At 40.1% G+C, this 12,881-nt stretch overlaps 1 protein-coding gene across 4 annotated transcripts in view; it reads left to right on the forward strand.

The window, feature by feature from the left end:
- Nucleotides 1-12,881, forward strand: part of UNC80 (unc-80 homolog, NALCN activator) — a 253,679-nt gene that overhangs the window by 32,290 nt on the left and 208,508 nt on the right. For all 4 annotated transcript variants that reach the window (XM_021075021.1, XM_021075020.1, XM_003133630.5 and 1 more), the window contains 2 exons: nt 928-1,229; nt 10,367-10,490. In XM_021075021.1, coding sequence (XP_020930680.1) covers nt 928-1,229; nt 10,367-10,490 — 426 coding nt within the window. The remainder of the gene's footprint in view (nt 1-927; nt 1,230-10,366; nt 10,491-12,881) is intronic.

Raw genomic sequence — 12,881 nt, forward strand, 5'->3', positions numbered from 1 at the left:
TGCATTCCTTCTTCATGGCATACCATTGTCCTCACTTACAGCAACTCAGAATAACACTCATAATAACAATCTGTATTACTTAACTATTTTCCCAGGCACTGTGTACACATTATCCCATTTAATTCTCAAAAAACCTCCCTCACATTGGTATCATTGTTATCTCCATTTTACCAACAAGGGAACTAGCTCTCTTTCTTTTAATTTTTAAAAATTTTACACGTAATATGTGTATACGGGCTCCTTTTAAATGTTAAAATATTACAAGGAAGCTAAAGACTCTCACCTTTCAAGATGAGTTCCAATCAGAGTTATCCCTTTGTTCCCACCCCACCCCCAACTCCTAAAGCAGCCACCTTCGTGAATTTGGCATATTCCCTTCCAGACCCTTCTCCCACCTTTGCAATACTGGGTGTGTGCATGCATGCACATAAATATTATTTTTCTTGTTGAGATTATTTTGTAGATTGCTTTTCCCACGTGGCATTTTGTCCTAGCCGTCTACCCCAAGTTCTTTTCCATCTAGTACCCTCCCGTTATTTGGGTCTCTTTCCAAATGTTACTTTTATAGAGGAGTCTTCCCTATCACACTGTCTAACATGGAGTAGTTGTTATCTTCAGAGCCATTACTCTTAGCCACTATGCTGCTTATTTGGAAGTACATGTGGGTATCTGATTGAAGAGATATGATGCATGCAGTTTCTTCCCTTGTGACAGCATGTCATTCTATAGAGACTACAGCCAGTTCGAAAGTCCCAAAACAAGAATGAACCCTTCCAGCAGTGGCTGTAAATGGTGTAGAGAAACGTTAGTGTCTCCCAGGAAATCAGGCCACAGAACAAAGCAAGGATGTTCCTCTGAGACCCAAGGTTGACATCATTGTTCTGGTCACAGAGTTTGCCTTACCCTGACTGTGTTTGTCCCATACAGGTCACCAGGATAAACTGGGTGTTGCTGAGACAAAGCTCCTTCACACTCTGCACTGGATGCTCCTGGAGGCCCCCCAGGACTGCAACAATGAGCGCCTGGGGGGCACAGACCGAGGCTCCAGTTGGGGTGGCAGCAGCAGTGGCTTCATCCATCAGGTTGAAAACCAGGGTTCTCCAGGGCAGCCTTGCCAAAGCACCTCCAATGATGATGAAGAAAACAACCGAAGAAAGATTTTTCAGAACTCCATGGCAACTGTAGAGCTCTTTGTGTTTCTGTTTGCTCCTCTGGTACACAGGATCAAGGTAAGCAGAAAGCTGGTTAGAGGTCAAGTGAGGGTGGGCTTCAACTGATATTTCCGTATTTGGCATCCATGTCTTTGTATGATCTTACAGCAAGCCAATACATGAAGAGCTCTATATTAAACTATTGAACATTATTTCAGAACCACAGTTTTCCTACTTAAAAATCTTCAGTGGTTCTCCATCTGCCCCCAAGGTAATGCCCAACATATCAAACACAACATTTAATATCAACCATGATCTGGGGCTTAAGTCCTCTCTTAATTGATCAGCTGCCAATCCCTACTGGCCATCTCGCAAGCCTGTTCAGGGAAGCTTGTGAACCATTCCCTGAATATGCCCTTGCTGTTTGCTGTGCCCTCCTTTCCCTCCTGTGCTCCTTTCATTGTTCTTCAAACTTCAACTTCAGTGTCATCATTTCCATGAAGCTTTTCCTTTGACCTTCCCCATGTAAACTTAGTCACTATCTCCTTCCTACTTCTATAGCATTTGGTAGCTGCCTCTTTTATGATGCAAGGTCTAGAGCAAAAGTTTTTACCTTTTATTTGCTGTGGACTTTTTGACAGTTTGGTGTGCAATCTAAAAATTACTTTTCAAAAATCATTTTAAGTGCATAAAGTACAAAATATAGTGTCATATGGATACCAAATGTTTTAAAATACGTTTATGTACATGTACCTCTTGGATCTGAAATCATTGTGCCACCACTTTCTAGCTGTGTGATCTTGATGATATTGATTAACCTCTTAGATCCTCCATTGTGTAAAACTATGGATATTTCAAACACAGGGCAAATATATGTGAAGACAGTACATGGAAGATACATGGCAAGGGGGGGGTGGAATTAAGTACATGGAAAAAAATCAAGAACTATTTGTTACTCCTGTGAATGGATAAATTATAATATTCCATCTAAGTGTGCTGATAAGAGATAAGAAGGAATTAATTAATATGCTCAGCTGCTTTTTAAAAGAATACTAGGATCCAAATAAATGAATGTTTCATTTTTGTTATATAAATATATATACATAAATGAAGGTGGTTGTGAGACCATTAATGACCACTATGAGAGGGGATGGACTAGTGTGTCTTTTCATCCATTTTACTTTTAGTTAAAATTCCCTTTCAACTGACTCTGTCCCATGGCTGGTAGGACTAGAATTGAAATCATTTGTAAATTTCCAAAATGTCTCAAATGCATTGGCCACATTGTCTATCACAATTATCAAACAATTTTGAATGTGGTTAAATCAAGTTAAATTGCTGCTTTAACAGCATTACAATTTCTATTTTTAAAAGTCTTTTATAAAGGTTATACTTGGAGTTCCCTATTGTGGCACATTGGAAACAAATCCTACTAGGAACCATGAGGTTCTGGGTTCGATCCCTGGCCTTGCTCAGTGGGTTAAGGATCAGGTGTCGTCGTGAGCTGTGGTGTAGGTCGTAGACATGGCTTGGATCCTGCGTTGCTGTGGCTCTGGCGTAGGCTGGCAGCTACAGCTCTGATTAGACCCCTAGCCCGGGAACTTCAATATGCCATGGCTGCGACCCTAAAAAAGACCAAAAAAAAAAAAAGTAAGGTTACACTTAATGAAAAGCATTGACTGAGACCATCCCCCTGACCTATGGGACTTGCAGGACCTGGCTCCTGCCCACCACCCAAATGTTCCATCTCACTAGTCTCTTGTTCACTAATTGTCAGGCTCACCCTCAAACTCATTACATTCTTGTTTTCAGGTCTTCACTTCCTTCAATTTGAAACATTTAGTCCTACTCTTCACCCCTAGATTTCCCCATGGCCATGTCCTTCTCAGAGATTTACTCATAACTCTAATGTTACCACCTCAAAGTATTTCCCTGGCTACTTGAGTGTCACTAGAATATGACTATGTTTTTGTTGTTGTTTCCTTCTTAGCATTTATCAGTACCTGAAATTATTTTCTGTGTTTGATTACATGTTGCCCATCACCCCCACTAGAACAGAGGTTCTTGAGCAAAGGGACACTGCCTGTCCAGGTCACCACTGACTCTCTAGTGTCTAGAATAGGGTCTGGCATATATGAGGCAATCGATCAATATTTAATGACTGACCCACTAAATAAACTGAAATTTTTATCAGAAGCTGATCCAGGTGATGAAAGTAGAAATCATATGTGGAGACATGGTGCCTAAAATGGAGATGCAAGAAAGCAAGCTCCTGTTAAAAAAGAAAGGAAGAAAGGAAGGAAGGATAAAGAAAGAGAAAGAAAAAAAGAAAGAAAAGAGATAAGCTATAACCTATTAATAGAGAAACATCCTCTGGATTAAAAAATGTAGATGTATAGGAGTGGCCAGAATGGCTATAATTTTTTTATCTGAAAACTTGCCAAGAGTCCAAATTTTGGAAATGGCTAGACCTGCCGTAGAATCCAGTGCTTGCTGCTTCCCTTCTATGCAGGAAGGACGTCAAGAAATTAACTTCTTTAAGCCTCAATTTTCACAAGTATAAATTGAACATATGAATAATTTTATGGGGCATTGTGAGGATTAAAAAAATTATAGTGTTCAACCAACACATAAAAAGGCATTAACAGATGGTAGTTACTTTTAGTGTTAGCATTTTATTGCTATTGGCAATAAATAAATATGTACTACTAATAGAAAGGAAACCAGAACTTCTTTCAGGGGAGACTACAGAGATAGTTGAGGAAAGCTGGCTCAAGGCCCCCAAGTTTTACCTATGGCCTGGGATTGGAGCCTTTATAAGGGGGTAAGACAATGTCTCTGAAACACTGCATAGTATTGTAACAATTATTGTTGGCTGTTATTATTAGCATTATTGTTTCATTATTTCATTGTTGTTATGTAGGAAATATTGTTCTAGGCGCCATGGGGGGTAACGATTATTAATGAGTAAATAATCATTTACTCAAGGCTTTTTTTTTCATCCTAGTGAGGGGTTTGCTTTTTTTAGTATAGTGAAGGGAGGTACAATCCCTTGATCAGAGATTCTCAATCTCGGCACCATCAGCATTTGGGGCCAGATAATTCTTTGTCCTTGGAGGACATTTATTAACATCTCTGGCTTCTGCCCACTAGATGCCAGTGGCACCTCTTCCCTCGGAGTTGTTACAACCACAAATGACTTTAGACATTGCCAGATGTCCCTAGGGGTGGGGAGGAGTGAGATTGGCCCCAATTGAGATTCCCTGGCCTAGATCTTTCATTTGCCTGCAGGTTATCAGGCCCTGCCTGGCCCTCTCTCTCTTCCCTATTTCTGCTGTAGCCACGTCAACTGCTCCTCACCAGCACATTGTCGTTTTCTCCTTTGTCCTTCAGAACTCCAGCCCCAGATCAGGACCAAAAGCCATGTTTTCTATCCTGGCCTAGAGATCTGCATGCTCCTACGGGAAAATCAGACAACCATCCAGACTGGTGTTCTCCAAATTGAGGTCTTCTATCCCCATGTGCTACCCTACTTAGTCCTTTTCTTGACTCCCTCAAGTCCCCACTCTGTGCTCACATAGTGGGTGTTGTGGATTGAGGCTCTACTGTGACATGATGCTTCTGGAGGCATGAGGGGCTGAAATCCAGTCTAGGCTTGAGCCTGTGCCTCCACTTCTCACTTCTGCTTCCACTCACTTCTGCTTTCCTCTGTTGTACAAGAGACAGTTTTCCATCACTTCTAATTTTTTTTTCCACTGTACAGCATGGGAACCCAGTTATGCATACATGCATACATAAATTTTTTCTCCCATTGTCATGCTGCCTTGTAAGTATCTAGACATAGTTCTCAGTGCTACACAACAGGATCTCATTGATAATCCATTCCAAAAGCAGTAGTTTGCATCCGTTAACCCCAAGCTCCCAATCCCTCCCACTCCCTCCCCCTCCGCCCCCCCCGCCCGGGCAACCACCATTTCTAATTTTTACAAACACCCACAGGAAGGTGGATATCTTTGTCTTCATTTTGCCAAAGAGGAAACCTGGGTCCAGAGAGGTAATAATCAAGCTCGTTAAGTAACTGAGGTGAGATTCGACCCCAATTCCACCTGACTTTTCTACAAAACTATGCTGCTTCTTACATCTCTATGATGGAGGTCTTTTTGTCAAGGTTGTAACATCCCTCAGCTATGGAACCTAATCTTTATCTTGCTGTTCACATTTCACTAAATCCCAACTGCATTTGAACTTACCACCATTTCTTTCTGAAGCCTTCCATTTCTTTGGTGACACCACACTCTGCCAGTTCTCCTTGTATCCCTGGCTATTTCTGCTCCATCTCCTTTGAGAGCTCATCTTCTTTGCCTGCCTCTCTAACACTGAGGTTCCCCAGAGATGCAACCTAGACTCTTTGCACTTCTTATGTATCTTCTCTTTGGAAGAACTCTTCTGCTGCTTCATTGACCATTTTTGTCCTGATAGGCTGAAGTCACCTAATTTTCTGTCGCTAAACCAGTCACCTCTCTTATCCTCTAGACCAACTGGTCAACTAGCTTCTCCAAATAGAAAATCTATGGGCATTTCAGATTTCCTCTGGAATGAGCCCTTACCCTGATGTTTTGTGTTTCAGGTGATAAACCTATTCACATAATCTCCAAACCTAGGAGCTTCCATTGATTACTCCTTCATCCTTACCTACACATTCCACTAATCACAGAGTTCTACTCCTTTTGTCTCCTAAATAGTTCTCAAATTTACCTACTTTTCTTCATCCCTATTTACTGCCTTAACCCAGACTTTTAGCTTTTGTCATCTCTTGTTAATGACCTCTGACTTGGACCACTTTCTAACTGGATTTATAGTTTCCTGGCTTGTCTTATAAAATCCAACCTCAGCAAAGTGATCTCTCCAAAATGCAAACCTGACCATATTGCCAACATGCTTGAAGTAATTTCTCATGAGACAGAGTGTGAAACTCCTGCTCCTTCATGTAGTACTGGGGCCTCCATGACCTGCCTGGCTACCCCTGCTGCCTGTGAGCCAAATGCTTGGAGTCTGCCTAAGAACATAGCATGTTTTTTTCCCAGGCCTGTTCTCACCTGAATGCCCTCATATCCCACCCCTCTGCCTAGACAATTCCTACTCATTCCTTATGACTTCATTCAACAGCCCTCCTCCTTCCTTCTCTACCTCTATAGTATTTTAAGAACATTTTTATTATTATTTTTAGTTTATTATCATCGTCTCTTCATGTGACCATCTCTCCTACTAGAATATGAATGATTTGAGAATAGGAGTTATCATTGTTATCTTGGGTTGCTAATGTGGTGTCCATGTTTTAAAGGTATTTAATTAATATTCATTGAATGAATTCATTTACCAGTTAGCAAATAAATCAAAGTGACTCATCCTTTATAGCATCATGCTTTCAATTTATAACTAGCTCAAATATTTTGAATGAAATAATCTGAAAATTCTGTCAAATATATTATTAATTTTAGATGAACTTTAATTTTATCAGTGAAAAATGATCAACATTTGTTACAACTAAGGCATCTGCTTTAAATGTGCTGTCAATATTTTCTTGATTTGATCATATTAACTTATTCCTTTAATAAATAAATAGTTATTGAGTGCCTACTACATGTAGGCACTGTTCAGAGCACTGGAGAAATAGCAGGGAATAAAACAAAATCCAAGCCCTCAAGGAGATTTTTATAAAATCCAAATGTGTGAAGTAAACAACTTTAGAATGGAATTTAAAATAATAGTTGTATAAGTAGATGTCTCTAAGCTACTAGTAAACACATTTAGAATTGCTTTATGTCATCGTGGAAACAGGCTTTCACTGCAAGCAAGAAGAGAATCTGTAATGTGGAAATGTTGACTCTTTCAATGCTTACACCTTCTGGTTTTTTCTCCTGGTCTTCCAGACCACCCACCCCATAGCTGTTTGAATGATAAAGAGTACCTTTTCCAATTATGGAATTTCTGCTAGCGTGTGCATATACAGCATTGAGCCACCCATTAAAGGGGACTCTAGAAGAAGAATTAGCATCCCAGAGTTTATACATTCAGCCAACATAAGAGGACTTAGCAAAAGAACATACCAATGTAAGGGTTGGCTGTAAGTTCTGCAGGTATTCAGGCTAAAGAATGATCAGATTTAGTTGGTATTATTTGGGGAATGTAACATATGCCCAATTAATTAACAATTACACATTGATGTTCAAGGAAAAAATGCATAGAAGGAGATCTCAACTTTCTCTTGAAGGAGATCTTCAATATGCAGTCTAGTTGGGGGTATATCAAATAAAACAAAATGATGACAGACACTTGAATGCTAAGTGTCACATTGATAGAGCAGATGTTAAAAGTCCAGGATGTCAGTTTAGGAGAGCTCACTTCCTGCTGCAGTGTCCATTGGGGTTTTATTTGTGTCAAGATTACTTAGAAGAAACATGGAAAAGGACTGGTCTCCAAAACTAAAAAATTACCAAAACCAGATCAATTTGAGATTTAATGTTCTGCATTTCTGGAGACAAGTCTGACCTATTTTGCACAGTGTTAACTCCCTGCTTGCTGAATCTAATACCATACATGATACCACGCTAATGCCCCTATGCTCATTTCAAGGGAAAGGGGCTTACTTTCCCCTTAACTTCACATGTGTCCATCTAACTGTTTACTCAGTATGTCTAGTTGAACATCCAAGAGGCATCTCAAACTTAACATGTCTAAAACTCGGCCCCCAATGTCCCCAAACCTGTTCCTCCTTCATTTTGCCCATCTTTGTTGGTGGCAAAGCCAAAAAGCTTTGGTATCTCTTTGTCCTTCACTCCACATCTAGTCAATGAGCAAATCCTGTAAACTGTGTCTTCCAAATGTATCCAGAATCTACCACGTCTGCTTTTGCCCCCTAGCCTAATGATATTTCACCTAGATGATAACAACAGCCTCCTAAATAGTCTATCCACTTTTGCATTTTCTCAAATGATTCTCAGTAGCCTGAGTGATCCTATTGAAACATACCTCCAATTATGTCATTCCCCTGCTCCAAACCCTCTAATCCCTTCCGAAGTCACTCAGTAACTGCTCAAGTCCTGACTATGACCTATCAGGCTCTATATTATTTGGAACTCAGTAACTTCTCTGGTGTTATTTTTCTCTGTTTCTGTCATTTGCTTGATTCTAGGTACACATTGTGCTAGCTGTTTCTTGACACACAAGATATACTTAGGACCTTTGTACTTCCTGATCCCTTTTCACAAAATGCTTTTTCTAGAAATATCTACATGGTAGCTCCTTTATTTCATTCAGCTCTTTACTCAAAAGTCACCTGCACAAGAAGGCCTTCCCTGGCCTTCCTTGTCTGAAACATCAGCAATTCACCTAAGAGTTTTCTGCACCTGCTTTCCTTCTGCTTTGCACTGGAGAGCTGGAATTTTTGTAAGACTTGTTCACTGGTACATCCCAGAACCTAGAATAGGATCAGGTACACACTAGGTGGCCAATAAATATTTGTAGAATGAAGGTTGAATGAATTTGACCAAATGCTTCATGTGCTTTTCCAATACTTCCATGAGGAGTCTTAGGGGCTTTTCTACCATGGACATTGCTGTGGTGCTAGGATCTTGGTCTACAGCTTATTGAAGAGTCGCCTCTGTACCATCATGGAGATCTCATCAGGGATTTCATCCTGCCTTTCCAGTTGAAGCTTCCTTTGATAGTGATCTACATTGATTCATTATTTGCAGAATCAATCCCCCCCCTTTTCTTTTTTCAATTTCTCAGTCTTTTAGATCAGTGGTTTTCAACCATGCCTACACATGACAGTCACCAGGGGGAACTCAAGAAAAGCTCATAGCGATTCTAATTTAATCAGTCTGAGCAGGGGAAGAAGTGAGACCTAGGCCTCCTAGGTTTTAAAAGCTCCCCAGGTGATTATAATATATGAGCCAGGGTTGCAAATCACCACCCTAAGTGAATTCCTGGGTCTCAGTTGTGTTCATTAATCTGCAATTACATTCTCTGCTTCCATCTCTGCCTTGCTTTGAGAGGCCAAGTTGTTTAAAGTGTAACCTCGGATATCATATATTTGCACTTATACAATTGTATTTCAAATGTCTTGGCCACTCAAGGATGTAATGATGATGCAGGAATGTGCTTCCTGGGGGAGACCTTTGGTTGTAGATAAATGAGTATGGCTGTAAAGTCAGTGCAATTCAGCAAGTATTTATTGAGCACCTAGCATGCCTCCAATTCCTAATGCTGCACTTAGCATTGTGATGATGACAGGGGCTGTGGAGGAGAGAGGGTGATAGGTCATCTCTGCCCTCAGGGAACTGAAGATTGTTGAGAAGTCAACAATACAAAATAATATACTAAGAAGGGTCCCTGATTCCATGAAGTGCAAGAACATGTGATGGACCAACCAGAGAATAGAAAGTCAAAATAGCCATTATCTGAGGATATTGCCTTATGATGGAGAAAGATGGACAATTAAACCATTAAGAGAGATAATAACGATAACCACAAGTAAAGATGCCAAGACTCTTGAAGTAAAAAGACCTCAATCCCTGCTAACGGGAAACAATAACTTGTGAGTTTCATGCTCTGCCCAATGCTGCATCTTAATTAATAATTTTGCCTAAAGCAGATTTCTGTGGTGATGACGATAACTTAGGGCCATTGGTTTAACCTAGAAACACTCATCTGCGTGATGAAAGAAGGTCTTGAAGATCAACCTACTTTAAAAATAATCTTGTGGGAAGTTCCCATTGTGGCCCAGTGGGTTAAGAACCTGACTAGTATCCATAAGGATGCAGGTTTGATCCTTGGCCTCTCCCAGTGACCTAAGGATCTGGCACTGCTGCAAGCAGCAGTGTAGGTCACAGATACAGCTTAGATCCCTCATTGCCATGGCTGTGGTGTAGGCTGGCAGCTGCAGCTCCAATTTGACCCCTAGCCTGGGAACTTCCATATGTGGCAGATGCGGCCCTAAAAAACAATGATACTAATGATAATCTTGTGAAAGATGTTCTTTTTTATACAAATTTCTAAATTTACCTTCCATCTGTAGTTATTGTAGAATATCAGATTCATCCCCATGTCGTACAATACGTCCTTGAACCTATCTTCTACCCAGTGGTGAATGGGTGGATGATGTTCCTTGTTGCATTGACTGGTCCTTTCAGCCAGTTCTTCTCTTCTCCCAGGAATCTGACCTCACATTCCGACTGGCCAGTGGACTTGTTATATGGCAGCCCATGTGGGAGCACAGACAGCCCGAAGTCTCTGGCTTCACGGCACTGGTGAAGCCCCTCAGGAACATCATCACAGGTTTGTGACACAGACACTCAGTGGCACAGTCTCAGCAAACTCCCTCATGCACAGGAGTGAGGGTGGTGGGATGATTTACTCCTAAAAAACCAAGAGGAAAAAAATTTCTCCAGGGAGTTATCTAGGTGTCCCAGACTCAGGGCTCATTTACATGATGAGAAACTCCAAACCAGGAGCATGTGCTGTTGAGGTATATGACTTTGGGTAAGTCATTTAAACTTCTTAAGTCTCCATTTCCTCATCTCAAAAATGGGAATTGCAGTATTGTAAGTACTGACAGGGTTGTTCTGAGCAATAAGTGAGTTAATATATGTAAAATTGCTTGGAAGAATGCCAGGCACATACTAAGTGGTAGCCTTTATTATTATTTCATCATAATGCTCATCATGGTAGGTGGAGTAGCAATTCCTTAACAATCTCGCCTTAGTGGGTTTTTGGTTTTGTTTTATATCAAAGCATTTCACTACAGGAATTATCTAATGAAATAATTTGTTAAATTGTTGAATTGTAGAAAGAGTGCAACATGATAGCTTGAAAAGTGCCTGGAAGGTTCATGCTTCACCCCAGATCTATCTCTTAACAGTGCTCGTAACCTAACCTCCCTGAGTATTTCTCTGTCTTTAAAATGGAGATAAAAATACCACCTTACAGGGCTTCAGAGTGGGGAGTAACTAAGAATGTACATAAAGTACCTATTTCGTATTGGGTGTTTAGATATATGCTTCTATTCTCAGCCCAACTTTTAGCATCAGTACAAAAAAAATTTTTTTGTGGCTGCCCCTGTGTCATGTGGATCCGCCAAGCCAGGGATTGAACCTGCACTGCAGTTGCGACCTGAGCCACAACTGCAGCAAGCCAGATCATTAACCTGCTGAGCCACACAGGAACTTCCAACAGGATTTAAAGAGATAAATTATGTGGGTAATCTACAGAAGCATTTGCTTTTGTTTTCTTTATGAGGCTTCTCTGCAGGCAATGGAGGATTATGCATGTAAAAGAGCTTTGTAAAGGGAAAGAAACCATAAACAAGTTCTTACATGGTTTATTTTCCCCTATAACTTAAAACACACTTGCATGGTACGTAGAATGTTACGGACGGGATTTCGTAAACCAAGGAGTGCCATATTATTCATACATGTGATAAGATGCTTATAGTAACAAATCATACTTATTATAGACATTCAGAAGATGAAAATTTTCCTACAATAAGAGTAGACTAGTCCCATAATTTACATGGATATAATCCATTAACTATTGAAATAAATTGTAAATTCAACCTTGTCATAAGGTTCAGATATCGAGGAGCTAAATAAAGATGTCACAGTCAGAAGTGATCTACTTCAGAATCCATGGATGGAATGAGGTTAATTTCCTTGGTTTAAAGCAATCTGAGAGTGAAGACAGATGTTCAAGGTTAAAAAAACTAAAAATAATAGAAATAAGACTGAAGAAATTAAGTATGCTGCAGTAGAACAGAGCTATTAGAGAAAAAAAAAACATATCTTTCTATTGGTTAAAGAAATTTAATTGAAAAAATTAAGTTCTAGCTCTGTACTTTATAAATGGAGAAACCACTTCAAATTAAGGTCTCTCTCTTCCTCCCTCTCTCTTTCTCTGATTAAGACAAAGGCAATTATTTAACACATGTATAAAAACTCGGGAATCCTGTCTCTCCATGAAAGCCCCTGAGCTATTCAATTGCCCCCTCCCTTTGCTTCTCAAAATAACCCTCTGCTCTATGCCTGTAGACTTGAAATGTACCCAGCATCTGAAGGGAAATTATACTCAACCATGACAGCATGGCCAGAAGTAAAACAATGGCACGTGGGGACACTCCCCTGGTCTCTTGTTTTGTGATCGGGTAAATCACTTTGTCTCTCAGCTCCAGTTTTCTCCAGTTCAAGTGGGGCATGTCATCTCTACTTCTCATTATTACTGATCCTCTGGTAAAGATGGGACTGATTTGAATCTTACCTTAGGTGCAGCTTAACGTGGTCAATAAAGCACCTTAGGGGTAGCTTAATGTGGTCAGTAAAGGGTAGAGCTGGAACCTTCATGTAAAGGTAGGTGACCTTGGGCAAGTTAAATTGCCTGTTCCTCAGTGTCTTCATCTGTAAAATGGGTCTAGGAATATACTGTGAGGTATTATGAAGTTATTGTAAGTGTTAAATGAGTTGATAGATGTGAAATGCTTAGAACAGGACTTGACAGATATTAGGCATCAGGTGGATGTTACCTGTTATAATTCTTAGTATGACCAATTTTTTATCACCTTAACCTACTGAGTTGGACTGAATCGATGAAGAAATCTATACTGATAACCTAGAAATGCTAAGATTTTTTAATCAATTCTTTGATTTCTCTTATGATGTATGCCAGTAGATATCTTCT

The sequence above is a fragment of the Sus scrofa genome, chromosome 15 (assembly GCF_000003025.6).
Source record: "Sus scrofa isolate TJ Tabasco breed Duroc chromosome 15, Sscrofa11.1, whole genome shotgun sequence".
NCBI lineage: Eukaryota > Metazoa > Chordata > Mammalia > Artiodactyla > Suidae > Sus > Sus scrofa.